Source organism: Rhopalosiphum maidis, chromosome 3 (genome assembly GCF_003676215.2).
Source record: "Rhopalosiphum maidis isolate BTI-1 chromosome 3, ASM367621v3, whole genome shotgun sequence".
Lineage (NCBI taxonomy): Eukaryota > Metazoa > Arthropoda > Insecta > Hemiptera > Aphididae > Rhopalosiphum > Rhopalosiphum maidis.
In genome coordinates this window covers 46,226,386-46,246,135 of record NC_040879.1, presented here as the reverse complement: position 1 = coordinate 46,246,135, position 19,750 = coordinate 46,226,386, and the positions used below count along the sequence as shown (strand labels likewise).

General features: G+C 24.7%; 1 protein-coding gene across 1 annotated transcript in view; it reads right to left on the bottom strand.

The window, feature by feature from the left end:
- LOC113556412 (amyloid beta A4 precursor protein-binding family B member 1-interacting protein-like) overlaps positions 1 to 18,989 on the bottom strand; it is a 400,319-nt gene extending 381,330 nt beyond the window's left edge. The window contains exon 1 of the mRNA XM_026961336.1: positions 18,864 to 18,989. Within this exon, the coding sequence (XP_026817137.1) occupies positions 18,864 to 18,972 (109 nt within the window). The 5' untranslated portion in view covers positions 18,973 to 18,989. The remainder of the gene's footprint in view (positions 1 to 18,863) is intronic.
- Between the last annotated feature and the right edge of the window lie 761 nt (positions 18,990 to 19,750).

Sequence of the window (19,750 nt, the reverse complement as noted above, 5' to 3'; positions counted from 1 at the left end):
AAAATATTCCTCAATAAAAATTCCAAAATGTCAAAATATGTAAAATTAATATGTATTACAGTCTACAATTTCAATTTTGGTTGTTTGCTTAGCAAAAAATAATTGTTAATTGTATTTGTATTTACTTATCTCACAATAATATGAACCAAAATAAATATGTAAACGAATGAATAAATTCGAACTTGAGGTATCAGTAATCACTAACTTGTAAACTTTATGCGTACTGAATTTTTGAAGTTAATATGTTACGCTCATTTCTAACCTATTGGCTAAATTTATTTATACCGACGTAGACGTACGATACCATTATATCTTTACACCTCGCTTTACACGCATTACCTTCAACAATTCAGCATAGAAACATGTATTCATAATGAACTTAATGTTTTAAAAATAAGAAAAATAAATAAATAATTCCTGAACCATGGATCTATTATCCTCCCTTAGTGTGGTCGAAATAGATGAAATAGATAAACAACACTTTAGCTTCCCCTGTCGTGAAGGTCTGGTCACTCCATGACTCTAGGAGACCACTCTGGTTTTTAAATAAATTATCCTTCTATTATTATTTGATACATATATAATAGTAAAAATGGACTTATCCACTATCATAAAGTTTAGATTTGAGCTACACCTTGAATTTTAAAATTAATTATGCAAAAAGAAAAATTCTACCACCTATCGGACATCTTTTTTTTTTAGATTTGGGGCAAATTTGCTTTGAAATATTATATTATTATAGAATATTAGTGTGATACTCGGGCTAATGAAAATATAAGTATGTGAAATCAAAATGCTATGTTTCACCTGACGAGGATTGAAAAAACCATCATTTATTACTTAGGTTAACGTTTATCATATATATATATGTAATATGTATAATGTTGTGAAAAACGTAGGAACGTGTTGGATCATTTATCCCATTATTGGCCGCAGTATTTTCGTCAAAAAGTGAAACAAATTAAATTACATGGTATTACATACATAAAAGTTTAGCACTGCTATTATAATATACATTTATGGCAATTGTATGGTCATCACACGTAATAATTTTGAACGGACAGTCCATGACGGCCAATTTACACACTGAATACTATCGGACGGAATGATACTACCTACGGCTTCCAATATTCGTAAAAAAAAATAAATAATATAAAACAAAACAATGACATTTATACTGGGTGATTATAATTATAATCATATTATCTAGTTTATGATTTAAACATTGAAATATTATCATTTTAGTAATATTATATATACAAAAGACATAATATTTTTATATGTTAATATATCATACATACATGTTGGTTATACAATTTGTCTTCTCTGAATACTGTGATAAATTTAAAAGCGGAAACTAGAAAATTAAATTAATAATAATGTACAAAACAATAATTAATCTAACTAAACCTTAAATATATATATATATATATTTAATCTGTGATAACTCTGTTATTAAATTACTTTATACTACCCCAATTTACATGTATGAATTTTTTTTTTAATTTGATTAAACATTTATAACAAGTAGTAATTAAAAAAACAATGTCATATTTAATACATTAACATTTCACAAAAAGTATACTGTTATTTTTCTAAATGTCTAGAATGACTGAAATAATGTGTTTATGAAATTGTTTATGAATTAAGATGTATTTTGTGTTAGACAATAAACCTATAGGTATATTATCTAAATAATACGAAATTAGGACATTAAACATATAATACTACTATGATTTATTAATAACTTATTTCATATAAATAACGCTAAATAGAATAAATTAAAAAGGGCAATCTATTTAAATGGTGTCTATATTAATTATTTTAAAAAATTTTAACGTTTTCAAAAATATTTTTTTTATATAATTTTTGACATTTCTAAACAATATTTTTACAATATCCTAACATTATCATTTTTTAATTTGTAACTTTTTTTAAAAGATAACAACATTTTTAATTTTCATGAAGCAAATCATTTTTCAGATTATTTCTTAACATAAAAATTAATTTTAAATTTAGTATTTAATTAATTATAACTCATAACTTAAAAGTATTTAAAGTTGTTAAAAAAAAAAAGAAGTTTAATAGTACTGGAGTATACTACAAACTGTTGGAACACTATTCTATTTATCTAAACTTAAATACTTCTAAATCTAATAAACTGCATGACCAGAAATTTATTTTTATAGTTTAATTTTAAATACTATGTAATAATAATATACTAATATATTATAGGAATACCTATTAATAGTTTCTTCGGAATATGAAATTAAAAATCAACGGTGTCAATGGTGTCATTCAAAAACATAAACCAATTTAAATATGATAACGTTAGAAATATAATTTTTTCAGAAATGTTGGTTTAAAATGAGATAAAATAATGTAAAAAAAATGTCAAACGAGTTAAAACTTTTCGAAATAATGAATGTATACTTTAGACACAGGGATAAATCACTCGGTATATTATAATATATATAGTATTATGGTATTTTTTATAAAGTCAAAATGAAAGATAAAATACAGAAGGAAGACCTAAAAAATATTATTTGAAAAAAAAATATTAAATTAATTATAATTGCCATATTGCTTACCAGTTGTTATCGTATAGAAATCCTCCTTTGGTTACCTATTAATTATTTTAAAAACCTTGCTTTATTTTTTTTTCTCCCCTTTATACCACTCCTGTAATTCTGAATAGAACCCATTTAATTCTTCCTTACATTATATTCTACCGCCTAACTATTAAAACTCGTAATACATTTTTCAATTAATTGCTACGTCGGAACGACAATACGGGATGAGAGTGACTGTATTAGTAGTAACGTCCACGACGGATACCGTAGAGGGAGGGAAACTGATAACCACTTACTGATGTTTGCTCGCAACTGTTTGGTCTATAGTAAAACGCAATTTTGTAGGGTTTTGTTTTTATTTTTTTATAATATAACCTACAAAATTCCAAAAGATAACATTATTCCAAACAATAACTATACATAAGCTTATAAATCAAACATACAATTTCAAGAATTGCTGTTTATGTTGATTAAATTTTTTTAGATTCTGAGAGACGCGATGAATGTATTAGTTATACAAACGTGTGTTGTTGTTTTTTTTTATTTGTTTAAATCCGTCATCACTTTTTGGAGCAAAATATATGCTTCAATTCTTAACTTTGAAGGTGACTTCCAGTGGAAAATTTATCTCTTTGATACTTTATAAGAATCAATAATAAAATATTTCTAGTAAGTACCTACTTTTTGAAATAATTGGGAAAAACTAACCGAAAAATCGTAGAACTTTATATGTTTTAATTTTAATACTTAGGATTAAAAATGTAATACGATATTTTTCATGAAAATTATTTTTATATCAATTCAAAAATAAATAGCCATAAATTATTTTTATTTCAGTTTGAAGCACAAATGTTGACAAAACTTGATTCTCAAACAAAAAAAAAACGATTATAACTTATTTTATTGCAGCTCAAAAAATAATAATTTTAAAGACTTGAAATATTCGACTTAAATATAAACTTAAATAATTATCATTGTCTATACACAATGAAATATTGAAATTAATAAGAATAGTGTATAATATTACACTTACTATACTAGAATAATATAATATACCCGTTGATTTTAGGAAAAATGATGCGTTTAACCTATTATTATTAATTTGGTATTTTATTAATCATATTATAACATTATAAATTATACTTAGAAATAGAGGTTTTCATATCGACTCCGATAATAAAATATGTATTTTACTATTTTGTACACAATGATGAATTATTGAATTCAAATTTTTTCTGATTTTTATCTATTACAGTGACCTACTAAATGATAAAATAGGTACACTCAAAAATGTATAGAAAAACGAATTCTCCAGTTTTATGTTATTATATTGTCCATAATATTGTAACATAATACAATTAATCCAAGAATGATAAAAAAAGAATTAATAATTTTAATTTTAATTATATTAACATACCTTTCTAAAATAATAAACTTTATAGGTATATGTTAATGGTTATTTACAATATAATTAAAATAAAAACGAAATGGATATTATTTGCACAATTATATATAGGCAATTGTTTTATAGTATTCACAAACCGAAAATTAGATTCAGAGAACACCCAACCAACCAACTATCAGTTTACTGAAGGGTTTGTGTTTCATATTACAAACTACAATGACGTATAAACATGTTACGTGATACATTACATGAACGCGATTATAGTGAATGCAGTTCAGGATCTAATATTCTGATTGGTTTTATAATGATTGTATGCGTACGACTATCATTCGGAACAGTAAATATGCTTTAAACTTCAATTATTTTAACAGTGGTTTGAAAACCGTAAATAGTATGACTGGGAATACATCAAGCATGTAAATAATATGATTCTATTTCGAGAAGTCAAAAGTAAAAGATTCTATGTATTTTCAAAAATAATCAGGAAAAAAACAAAATTCACAAAACGGGAATATTTATACAACACCAATTTTTGAATAAATCGATATGGTTTTTGTTTTTTGTATTTTTAGCCTTTTAAGAATAACCTTAGAAACTTTTTACATGATGTATAGTATAATACTATATTTTATAAGATATTATTAAGTTAATACTACGAATGTCCGTTATTGAGTAATGAAGTATGTATGGGTCAACACCCCCCTCCCATCAATTTGTTCGTGTTATATTATTTGGTTGAAAAATAACCTATATAATATTATAATAAAATTAGAAAACAATTGTTTAGCTTAAAACCCCTCCCGAATTTAATTTCCAGTTACGGCCTTAATTACAATAATACAATTGATATAATATACGTTTTCAGTGTGCATAATTTGAGCTGTTGTAGAATTTTAAATTTCCAACTATCTAGACCAAATGAATTATGATTTATTTTTATTATTGGCAAAACTCAAACATTACTTTTCAAAAATAATTTAGTAAGGAATTGTTTCCCTACAAAACTAATAAAAGACTTGAGGCATTCTACTAATGCAATGCGTTTTGGTTTTGAAGCGGGTTGAAAATATCTCTACTAATGATATCCGTTGATATTTTATATAACTGAGCAAGTTTGTATAAAATATTTATGTGTACGTGTATGTGTGCGTGCTTACATCAATAGACTCTTCTCTTGAAATAGACTTTAGAAACAGTGTAAAACAAATAAAAGCAAATCCAGTAAATTAATTTCTAGTTATTATTATTATTACACCATTATCATTATAATAAAATCGTTAACTTAATATATTAACCGATGACAAATTATGTATTCATATATTCAATGTATGCACATTTGTTTGTTTATATTACTCCGCGTAATTATTAGGGTATGCTTTTTTCCTGCTTGATAATATCATATCTCATATTTATTTACATTTCAAATGCAGAACGACCTCCAAACATTTACGTACCGTAATAACTGTGTTTGTGCGTAATGTGCATCATGCTACTGCCGCAAGCAATATCCTAGGTGTGTATAATTTTTCCCGCGGGGGTTAAATAAAAATTATATCTCGTAAAATAATTTAACATAACCTGATGATCACTATCTAAATCATACTTTAGATTAAGAAAAACGTTTATAAATGTTCAATATTCTTCACCGACAGTTAAAATATAATTTTCACGATGTTTAATAGTAATTTAAATTTAATCTTTAGAACCAAAAGTTATCATTTAATATATTATTATAATGTGTAATTCGTGTTCTTCATAATACCATTTATATAAAAAATTCACACATTTTAAATCGTTAGTGTTAAATTTCAATATTCTATGTATAAATAAAATAATACTTATTAAAGCCAAATTTTCAGTATAACTTTTGAAATATAATATTAAAAATACTATATTATATAAGTGCATGATTATTTATTTGGACTTACGTTTAATAACTGAACCACATAGAAGTATAAAGAAAAAAACAAATTTCTTAATAAAATCATTAAAATTGAACTATAAGCACACAACTCTACACTTTAATAATAAAAAAAGTTTAACCGCTTCTTTCAAAATTGTTAGGATTATTAATTAAAAAGTTTTTAATTTTCATTTGTTTGTTTTCTTGAGCTGTAATTGCATTTCCAGACAAATATATACAATTATATATTGTCTCTTTTTATTAATATCATACAATTTATTAATATCAAACAAAATATATAAGGTTTCGTTTGAACATAATAATGTCAGACTCTAATGAATTCATTTAATTAGATGTATAAAAAAGTGCATAGTATACGTCCATTGTGTTAAATTAAGTAAAGAAAACTGGACAGCAGATAGTTTTCGCTTTTCAAGTTTTCAATGATTTGTACCTGCTGCGTGTATAATAATAAAATATACATTGTTGAAAGACTATAAATCCAATTGAACAAACATCTTAAATCAAATAATAAACTACCGAAATTTCCAAACGCGTGGTCCATGTATCAAACTAAACTAAATACACCTACCAATAAAGTTTCGATCTCATAATTGCAGGTCAACACAGAGCTTGATACAAGACTAGATACTGAAATTGAGATTGTTTTCACAAGACTTGTCGTTCAATAAAATCATGTAGAAACCATGTGATCGTAAAACGCGCAAAGTAGACTTGATTAAATTTGAACCAAACCTTGAGAATCTTTAAACTAATATGACGGCGTCAAAATTGGTATGATTACCAGTCGTAGTTGTTTTTTCCAATATCTAAGCACTGCCGTCGGACACCATTTCAAATCAATTTCATGGGAAAATTATAAATTTTAAAATCAAAGTATATAATAATGTGCTATTCTATAATTTTAGTTGGTAAAATACCATTTTGTAGTGGTTGATTTTGCGTAAATACCTTGAGTCGATTAATAATTATTTAATTAAAAAACAAAATTACAAATCTATAGAAACATTATTATATGTAACTAAATATTATAAACTACGCCTCTTAAAAATGTATCTTATTCGTGAATTAGGTATTTTTAATAATCTCTTATATGGATGTCAATATATTTTGATTTTTTTAGGGCCGGAACTCCTTTATGTACAAATAAATATGAACACATATTTATTCCTTCCAGCTTGAATTTTTCTTAAGCACGTTATGACCGTCTATAATGTAGGATTCCCATTTCAACATTTAACCTACGGTTAGTAGCCATTGCATGATTACTCGTTTTATGTATACATAATTTAGAACACGCTCATTTAAATTCCAAATTAATGGTGAAAATCTAGTAAGTAATTTTCCATGTCCATTTCGATTTAATCTTCCGATATAATTATCCTCGAACCATTCAAATAAGGGTTGAAGTTTTTCTGGTAAATATGCAACCAACATCAAACGAATATGTATCATACGATTACTGTCAATGCTGCAAACAAATGCAATTTCAATCATCATTTCTCCAGAAACAGAAAAATGTACATCGTTGGTATATTTTCATAAGAGATGCAATTTACCGTTTTTTTTATCATAATTATTTAAATTTTTCATAAAATGAAAGACACAACCATAAGTAGACATTTAAAAACATTTACGTCAAAACGGCCACACGCCAAAATGTCCCATTTCAGTTTAAATATATTCATATTTAAAACGCAGTGCAGATGTTGCGAAGTTGTATACAATTTATTAGTTCAGAGCATTATTATTCTAATCACTTGACGTTAGTGAATACGAAACCAGTCAGTTTCAAACATCGCACATAAGCTAAATTTTATTTAATCTCAGAAAGAAAAAAAACCTTTTTAGTACATACACCATGCCATTGTATAATATTTAGATTTATTTCAATGCACCGCAAATAAAACAATAAGTAAAACAAAAAAATTATTATTCAATTTGAAACAATAAATCAAAAACACCTCCAATACAAGCGAACTGCTTACACAATAAACTGGCCAAAGTGTGTATAATATAAGTTTTCTGTTTTTACTTTAGTCGGGATTAACACTTTCTCCAGAAATACAATTTAATTATTTGCCGAAAGTTTTTTCTGTATATTTTTTTTCTTTGATTTTAAACAGATCCAAACAGTAATCGCTTTTGCAATTATAGTGTAATGAGCTAAAAATCTCGAAAAGTTTTATACAACACTCATGTCTTGGTAAACCACAATTTTCTCAAGATTTTTATCCAAATACAATCATTTCTAGTTTATATAATATGTGATAATTAAATACAACGTTAATCAATCATACATTAACCAATTTGTAGCAGTCAATGCACAACTATACAAAACATTCAAGACAATTTACCGATAGAGAGAATTTTCACTTTAGATCATTAAAGATATTCAAACACAAATTAGATGAAAAAATAAATTAAGAATTCGTGAAATTTTGTGAAAATGATTACCTTTTCAACCAACATTATATATTTATATGCATTACGTGTTACTAAAATACTCGTATTTTTATCTTATTATTTTATCAATACAACAATAAAAAGAAATAAATTACATGAATAAGTTGAGGAGGAAGCTCTTTCTAACACCTATAAAATAATAACTTAGATAAATAAATGAGTACATTTAAAATTATTTAATAATTTAAATATTGAATGGAGCTACAAATATCCAATAGTTTTCTAATAATTAGCACTGTGAATGTAATGCCCTATAAAACTCTTAAATATGCCCTAAAAATTTTAAATAATGCACTAAAAAAATGCAGGTAAACTGTTTTAGTTTTAATAAATTTAGTATAAATTTTAAATAATATTTGATTAAATTAATTGATAAAAAATAACTTGTAATGAACGGTATCGTCAGATGTATCGATTTTATTGCTCTAACAGATTAATATATTATAGTAATTCTAAAATATACTTTGCCACGCCGTCAATCACAAACTCGTTATCTAAGTTTTTCTATGATACGAGATACGAGTAGGTAGCTACTTTATTGTTTGTTATACAAATAAAAATATATAAATTTGTATAAAAATCGCCGCGTTATCGTGTAAAGTCTTAAAATAAAAATCATGTTTGAATTTTGGACCCAAAAACTCCAATAATGCCTAAAAAATTAAAATTTCGACGTTAAAATCAAAAATTGTTAAGAAATGCAAAATAAATTTTCTTATTCACATTCAAAAGCACGTGTTACAGATTTGTGACCAGGCGAGCATTGTACAGCATCCTATAATGAATAATAATAAAATTCATAACTTGTAACATCACTTAAAAATACTTTTTTTTAAATAATAATATGGAAACTAAGTATACAGTAAAAGTGGATAACTTGATATATTATTTCATTAACAACCTTCTATAAATTATTCTTGATGTTGATTCAATACTAATTATAAAATAGTAATCAACAATTTCGTTGATCTGACAGACTTCTTGTGTGTATTTGTGTACAATTTGTAAAATCTTAAGCGTTAATTGTATTTACTTATTGCTTATTTACTTATAAATTCCTACGATAGTTATTGAGTATGATAAACTTTTCTATGACTAATATAGAAGTTATTTCCATAAAATCAATTACGATTAAAACGCATGATAGCCATTTCAAGTCCTACGACGGCCATTAACATAATTGTATATATTTAATTTAGAATAAATAATACACACTTCTTTTAGAAATCAATACCCTTTATTTATCAAAATTATTTTTGTAGTTTTGTACACTTGCTTTTATATTATTATTCATGAACAATAATATTTATATCGTATATTATAAATATGAATAAACTCGTCATATTAAAAATTGCTATACATTATACTTATCGTGCTATATTTATTATATAATATACTATATTATTATATTGTCGTGCCCTCGTGCAGTAAATAAAACTCAAAATAAATATGCGTTATTATGTATCTTGATTTTTTTTTTTTTATGTATTCTCTCGAATCGCGTGACCATTCGATCCGATTTAATACCTTACACGGGAGTGTTGTTAGAGTGACATAATATAAAACTGTTGTTTAAATTTTTATCCACATAACAAATTCCCGCGTGTGAATTAATTAGAGACACTACAATTTTATTATTTCATAACGATCCCGTTCATACTTTACTCGACACTATACTACGTCTATATTATATATTTCTATGAACTTAATAAGCTAGTATCGAATAAAAAAAATCGCAAACAATATTGTCTTCAATGTGACGTAGACAAAGTTAACTAGAACATGTATGCTGCAAGACCGTTTCTCAATAATTTTAGATATTCACAATATTTAAAGGAATACTTTCGATTTATTTAAGTGTGACGATATATGTGAATTAAATAGTTTCAAACTCATTAAAAGACAAACGATCTGTATTGAAATAACATTTAAATTTGTCGATTATAATATTAATATTTATTTATATTTATTATGAACAACTTACAGACATAGTATAAACTTAGTAGAGGGGTATATACTATGGAGGATATTTTTGCATAGAAGTTTAAAGAAAAGTATGAATACTTGAAAAAAAAATTCCTAGTTTAAAAGACTATTTAAGATTTTTCATACCTATATGCATTTATTTATGTACTTTTTTATGCAAAAGACGGTCATTAATATTACTATATAAACTATATAAATATTTAATATAAACTTAAACGTACAAATATTCACAAGGTATTTTATGAAATGCCAAAGTCCTTGTTACTGCAATTTAGCTTCAATTTCTATGCAGAAAACTCGATTTCGATTTTATTTTTATTTCTTCCGACACACAACTCATATGCTTGCGTGACAATTGTATTCACAACGTAGTACGCGATTTGTTTTCAAAAATAAGTTAGATTTTGTTTTTTTTTTTTCATTTCTGCTTCTGTTTTATCGAAAGTATTTGAGATAGTTTTGTATTCGAAAATTCACTCAATAAAATAATAACGAATATACGTTGTAGCCAATAATACTTATGATATATTATGATATTATGTAACATGCGTTTAATCATGATATGATAATATTATTTTCAAAATAATTTATAACATAATAACAAATTATTCCAAATAAACTTTCATTTTTTCGTTATGTAAAATATAATGTAAATGTGTATGTATAATATAATATTATGCTTCGGTATTTTTATTGAGTTTACAGAAATTTACATCTCAGCACTTAAACTCTGGTGTTAAGTATGATTGGAAACCACCAGGAGCAGAAACTTTTGAACATTTGAATGCAAATGTCTTTGCAGTTAAATGATATAGAACAATTCAATGGCCGAATTTGAATACAACACTACAATATGAATCTATCAGTAAGATTTGTTTGTAAACGAACAAAAAAATTAGCGTTGCCATTTATTATCTCAGAGAAAATGCATATTTTAGAATTCAATTTCCTACACATATTTATTGTCAGTATAATATGCAAAATATATAACACGCAATGAAACTTTCAAATGTAGTACCTCAAAAGTCAACATAATAAATATATCATCCAGTTTAAAATAAAACTTTAACATTAAATACCTAACTTGAAAAATTAAATTAAAATTATTTTTATGTAAATGGATAAATTTACAACATATAATACAAATAATGTATATACCTATGTATTATATATTTATAATGTAATAACTTTATCTTAAAGTTTTTCGGAATTTATATTTGTATTAATTAATAATAATTTTATGTAACTTTCTTAATTCCATACATTACAAGTATAATTCTGAATAACACTTTTCTTTGTGTTTATATAAACAGCCCTTATATATAGATATGTATATATATATATATATATATGTATTAATAAAATTATTTTCAGTCAAAATTTTTTATAGGTATCACATTCATAGTTGCTCATTATACTATAACAAAGGAGTCACCAACCTTTTTAAACAAGTGAGCTGCATTCGAAATTGTAAGTCTCTGGTGGTCGACATCTAGAAGAATTTTAGTCTTTATAGGAAGACATTTATTTGATAAGCAAAAAAGGTCTAAACTCTAAAGAATAATATTATTTATTGTTTCTTCGTAATAATAATCTTATATTCTAATAAACAATAACGCACTAGAAAAAGTAAAAAAAAATGCATACTTAGTTTGATAATGTCTTCCACTCCAATAAAGTTTCCACGTTTGAAAATTGAAAGCATATCTCCACATAATAACCATACGCACTTGCCTTGTAACGGCAATAAAAATACTCTTATTTTTAATTAAAATGATAAATTATGGACTTAATAATTGCATGTTGTTGTAAAAAATTTAAATTATAAATAAATTCGGTGAAAACGAAAATATGCAGAACATACAATAACTGACAATAATATAAGCTATTCCGACTATCACAATTGACTAAAAATTGTAAATTTCTAGAATACAATTTAGCAATCTGATTATCCGATTATTTATAATGCGATCGGCCTATATTCCTAGAAATATCGACCAGTCGACAACCCCTGTTTAACAGATAATGAAATAAAAATTTAAAAAGTTTAAAAAAAACTATTCATATCACATGATGATTAGAGAGATAAATGGGTAATAATTTGAATTTTTTTATTGAAGAAATATTACGTTATATCTTTATTTACTGCAGGGTACACCATATGAATTAACTAATACATTTTTTTTTTTTTTACAAAACACTAACAGGACCGAAAAAAATCACCACCATTTAGAAATATCTATTTATAGATCGCTGTTCTACTGTACTATTCTTTAATTTTGGTTTTAATCATAGTAATTATTGAGACTTTTCACATATTATTTTAAAATAAGTACGAAAAGTTATGTTTTTTTTTTTGAAATCAGTATAGTAAAATATTAAATTTTCAGTAATACGATTTAATTTAATAATATTGGATAAAATGATTCTGGAAAATACACGAAGCTCACGGATGACAATGACATAAGTGACATTGAAAAATGATTGCATACCGAAATTCAATTTGCAATCGCAATAATAATGGAAAGAACGTATAAAGCGACTATAACTCTGTTTGGCGTGTTAGTGTGTCCCAGAGAGCTACCCTTTAGGGAAAGGTGGGAAGTATGATAGTGGGCAGAACTGTGGGAGGAATAACATTTCAACAAAACGCGAATCGGTCAAAAACAGGAAGTTAACTTCCGGTTTTGAAGGCGTCCGGAGTCCGTTGTTGGACTGTGAAATAATAAATCTTCTAAGGGTAAAACAAACTCATCCTCATGCCAGGAAGTACGCGGTGTCGCCATTGAAATTATATGAGTATAGGATATAAAATGTTTAATGTAATAACCACACGACTTTTTTACTTTTAAATTCTGAATAAGATGATGAATATACTAGTCTTTTTTTGTAAGTCTGTCATTACCTTTTGATACAGTTGTCAATAATAATATTTTCATTTTTAACTATAAAGATGATTCTTGGTAACAAATTTGATCTAGTTTGTACTTTTTTATATGAGGGAAAATAGTTAGTCAAAAGTAGAACCATTTTACGAGTTAAAACTTTTTACATTGTTTTAAATTTAGATATTTAAACTAAAAAATACACCGATTTTAGTTCATTCATTGGTATTTCTATAACATTAATTAACTTAAAAGATTTTAAGCTTGCGTATATTATTATATTTCATGCACGAAGATTTTTTTTAGTATTTAGATTTTAGACTAATTTTAAGCTGTTTGTAACGAGAAACTTTTGTACCATTTCTTTCTATAATACGTCACTACATTCATATTAAAATAATATAACTTAATCACAATATATAACGTGATATAATACATGACAAATGTTTTTGGTAAAAACTAGGTCAAGCTATACTATACTGTACAAATAGAGAAATATGTTTCTAGCAGTAATGTATTTATGTTATAAAATAGAAACTAAGAGTAATATAGTATAAATTTCTAATAATCAGAAAAATAAACATTTCTATAATATTTCTATATTATTTCGAAGACATGCTATATCAATTGATTGAAATCTATTTTTTGTGACATGCATGCACTAAATAAAATTATTAATTACAGTAGTCCATACTAATACTAGTCTAATTAACATACAATTTATAAACATGTCAAATTTTCTTTAATTTTTTTGACATGAATATGTCTTACATTTGGGGGTCATTTTGATTTTTGTGCGACACAGATATCCTAACAGGCTCTACTATCTACCCCCCTCCCCAAGGTTACATTAGGTTATGTGAATTATTTTATTATAATTTAAAAACATTATTCGTGGGAAACATGTAAATTATGAAATTTATTATACATAATGACATTTTTGGTTTATTTTAAGATATTATTTATTTAGAACCTATTTTAATTATTTTACGGTATTTACAGAAAGATATTGATACACGTTGAGTTATATAAGTTGATTATATAATATGATAAAAATATAAATTAATTCTAATAATACTAATAATATAATAAATTCAATAGTTTTAGAAAAGGTTATATCTTCCTGCTGAAGTATTAAAAGTTAAATAATAAATTACTCTACAAATTTATCAAAAAAAAAAAAAAAAAACATATTGTGAAATATAGGTAACATACCGTCTCCATTCATCGTATATCTTTCATATATAATGTTATACCATTGAATTCAAGTTTAACGCATCCATTGCAGTAAACCTATCCTAGCAATTCGATACTTATAATAATGTACAGCAAAACGGTACCCACTTGTGACTTGTCTACCTTTTTTAATTTTACGATATTTCCAAATTATATTAACAAATTATAGACAAAACTATATAATATAAGTAACTTTGCAGAAAGCCATTTTCTTATTTTTATGTAACGATCGCCTTAACTAATTTCATTTTTATTTTTTTATTTTCTTAGAATATATTTTTTATAGCAAAATAAAAACATCTTAAATTTGTACTTACATATTTAAAATATAAAAATACATTTGTTCTGAAAACTCCAAAAAATTCTCAGCCGACCAAAAAAGAATAACAGGGATAAATACCGAAATAAGCAAAAAGTTTCAGTTATATTTCGGGAGTGCAATAATATTATACATGTCATTAAACGATTATAAATTTAAAAAAAAACATAAATTATTATATAATTAATCAAACAATCCATTTAAAATATATATCAAAAATGTAAATAATGCATTTATAGTGGTGTAAATTCAAAATATTGACTTGATAATTTGTTAAAATTATATTAGTCATTATTTTCATTCATAATAAAAAATTATAAAAAAAAAAAATAATATTAATCCTACCCCATATTTATAAACAATGACATGTAATTTGATAATTTTGGTAATTTTTATAAATAACTTCTAACAACTATAACATTTAAAATATTAAATAAATTCGATTTATGTCAAATTTTTAAAGCTTTTCTTAAGAAACATATACGAGTATATGATAAAAAATAACAACATAAATATAAATTGTTTAAAAATGCACAACTATATAAAACTAATACCTTTCTCGCTCCACAATGAATCAAAATCATGGAAATAAAAACCAGACTTTTATAAAAAGCTTAGTTGGAATATAATATATTTATACTTAAAATAAAAATCATCCATCAATTTAAACTTTAAAAAAGTATTTCAGCATTTACCTATTATATTGTATTATATTTTAACTAGTAGAATTTTAATAATTTATTTTGTTGAAATATAATAATGTCAATAGACTTTTTATTTTATAATGCTTTTTTTAATATGTAAAGGACTTAAGAAACTGTTTTTATATGTTTGAACAACTTGGACTTTTGCCAACAGTAGACACATGATAAACTATTTCATTTACTACATTCCAAATGTAATTGTCTTTGTTTTCCTTGTAAGATATATATATATGTAAACGCAACCAAGTGTTTTATACAACCAATTACACATGGTAAAAAAATTATTTGTTTCAAACTTTCAAATTTTAAAGCTAAAAAATAGAAATTTTCTTCTATACACATTAGTTAGATAAGTACATCTTTTACTTTGATCTATTTTATGAAATGCACAAGTCACGATCATCAAAAATATGTGTTACTAACTGTAATATTGAATATAAGAACATTTGTTTTAATATTTATGAATTTTAAACATTAAAATTGATTGAATTTGTTGTATAGTCCAATTATAATCCGAATTAAACAAAACAAAATATTAAAACAATATTTAAATATTCACTTAAACGTCTTAAACTATTCAGCTCAAATTACGAATAAAATCAGAATTTTAGAATTTTAATGAGATGCATTTTTTCATATGCTTTTAACTGTGATGGTAAATGATCGAGTGATATTTCGATTTAGATGTATTACAATTTTCAACAAAATCATCTGCTTTATAATAATTAAAATAAAAAAAAATACGGTTTCATTAAAAAAAAAAAAATAGATTTTTCTAATTAATAACATTACAAGAAATTTCTAAAATCACATTAAACTTAATTAAATTTGTTGAAAATATAACCTTCAGCCCGATGATTCAACATATTGTATATTTAAAACATTTTGAAAATATATGAACACAGTGTTATTAAAGTGAACTAAAATCCATTAAAAAATTTTATTTGACTACAATGATTTTAACGTTAGTTAAAGTTATAAATGTGCTGGTTTGTGTTTTTAATCCCAATGTTCATGCTCAACCCCTTTCCGATATATTCAACTTTCAAAGTGGGGTTTTCAATAATCATATAATTTTACAACACACCATAATGACTTGATAAAATTAATAAGTTTTTTAAATATTTTCATTTTATTAACTTTTAACAAAAATATATTATAATTATATTATAATTAACATAATTACAACATAAATTATATTATTAGAAACGTCGTGAACCCCATCAAACTAATTATCTAAATATATAAGTGAATGGCAGTTATGTATAATGTAGGTTCTTACTTATAGTACAATATTATGATATATTTTGTTAAGCTATCTATAATGTATTCATTAGAAAAAATAAAAATTCAAGTTGATGATAAAATTTACTGATATAATATAATTTTGTATTCACATAAAATATATATAAGTTTTTTTAAAATGTATATTTCAGATAAAAAAAAATATTAATAAGTATCATCACATTTTAGTTGTTAATTATAATTACCATGTATTAATGAAATTGACGATTAAAAATTCTGAACCAAAATTGTTTCAATCAAAAAATTATTTTAAATGTTTTGAATTACATTTTATTATTATATTCGTATACTCGATTGAATTTAAATTTTAAGTATTTTTTTTTCAACTTTTTTTTTATATTGGAATTTACATTATAAAACAATTAAAAAATCTAATGATAAGTTTAAACAGAGAAACTAGATTTATTTTACACATTTTGATTTTAATTTACATGGATTCATACATTTCATATATTTTATGTTTTATTTTTAACTAGTTATCCACGTGCACTTCGTTACCAGTACACAATGCATCCGTGTTAAATTTGGTTTTCTAATGCTAACATTTAGCCATTTAGCGAAATGCGAGTGGATGAATAATATTTTTGGTTTTCTGATTTGGTGAATAAATTATGTTTCCGACATATCAACTAACATAGCTGTCCCGCCTAACGTTACTTTTTTTTTTACCATTTAACAGCCGTAGTTTGTAAAAATTATTTTTTTTTTTTTTTGAACGACCCAAATTTTATTTCCTTTCTATTCTAAAATTTATAAAGTTTCATTAGTATAAACCAAAAAACAACGAAAAAGTTTTATGCTGTTATACTACATCAACTATTCACTAAAATAACTAATAATTGTCAATTAATTGGTAACACAGATGTAAAATAATATCTTTATATGTGCATTTGCCAATTATTTAAAAACTAATAACTCGATTTTTCATTAACCTATAGAATCAAAAATAGACTTAAAATCAGCTCCGCAATGTAATCTTTCATTTAAAAGAAAATCAAGGTAATCGGATGAAAAGTTTCAAAGAACACGCGTGACAATTTCAATTTTTATATTTATATTAATACATAGGCTTATTTTATAATTGCCGTTTTTCATTTTATGAATATTATTTAACTGTTACTTATGCCAATCAATCTATTGATAAACACTAAAATATACTAATTTAATATACCAGTTATCTTGAATATTCGCGCTATTCATTACTTTGTAATTGAATATTCAATTAGTTTTACTTAATTATTTAACTTATATAAATCAAAGTAGTTATAGAAATAGACAATTTGAATAAATTATTAATAAAAAAAAAACTTTTTTAATTTCCAATAGTTTTCAAAAAATATAAAATATTTTTCAAACTCCGTATACAATAGTTTTGAAATTTAGTATTAAAATGCTCTAGTTTTCCTATGTATAAAGACCTAAATAAGACATAAAGAATCTAGCATTTTATAATAATATTATGTTTTAAATTCTGATCAGTTGATCAGTAAATAAATTATTAAATTGAAACAGTGATTACTTAATAGACAAATATATAATAGTGAAAATCGTATATTTTTTATACTAAAATAAAAAAATATGTATAACTTAGCTTCAAACAATAAATAAATTTAAAACAAACAATATAATTACTTATTTATCTAATTTATTTTAATTATTAAATAGAAAAAAAATTAAAACTTAAAAAATTGTTTTTAATTTACGCTTGTGAATATTAAACGAATTATAACTTACTCATTCCTAACACCTATTATTATTAAATTGTAACTCGAAGTTAAGTGAACGAATTTTAATAAAAATAAAACAATTTTATGAAAATCGTATAAAAAAAATGATATTACAACATGTTAAAGAAAAAAGTGTGACAAACTAATATGCATATGATGTGTGTAATATACGTAGGTACATGTCTTTTGGACGTTCGGCGAAATTAAGTAGACTCGTGAACCATATTCCACTTAAAACCCGAAATTTTGGACTAAGAGTTTGGTCTCAATAATTAAATCATAAACCGTGCAAAGAATTATTATTATTATTATTTTACAAAATTAGTATCGTACCTGTGACAACGATGACGAAATAAATGACGACAATCCACAAATTGGACCACATGGTGCCGCACGCAATGCTCACAACAGTACAGCCGGCTGACGGTAACTGACGATGCATCCGAGGTTGTGTGCCGATTGGCGGCGCAAACGATACTACCGGCAGAGCACGCGTGCTGTTAGGCCCGACGCTGCCGTCTCCGCCACCGTTACCGACTCACAATAATAATAATATATAATATTATAATACGTACAACAATATCTGCCGAGCGCCTTTGTCCGGAAATGGAATTATTTTTCAGATTCATCCACTCATTGTTTAATGCCTTTTTAATCAAATTTACACGCACACATAATTTTGAATACGATATAGTTTCTTCAAATTATTTTAATCTACAGACAATAAAAATATCATGATATAAATACCAATATTATTTTTTATACCTAATAGTATAAAGTGATAAAAAAAAAGAACCGATTTGCGTCACAGACAACCGACATAGGCACAATCAACATCTCTCCAGGTTGGAGTTACTATTCGTCCCCATTTTGTCGTGACACTACCGGTTTTCATTACACAGTCCCGATATCATCTTTCAATTTTCTGACGTAAAAAAGTACCAGTTTCCAAGAATTAATCCCGACGTGTTATGATGTGTATGTTTAACTAAAAATAAATAGATATCGAAAAAAAATGTTTATTACTTTTGATACAAAATCTATCCGAGGGCCAATCGTCGTTACTCGCTAGGGTTTATTATATATATATATATATTTTATCTGTATATTATTTTTATAATGTACAATATAGCCACAATAATTAATTAAATTAAAAATTTTAAAGACTAACAAATTATTTTATAATTAGAAAATCATAAGAAAATATTTTTTATTTCAAA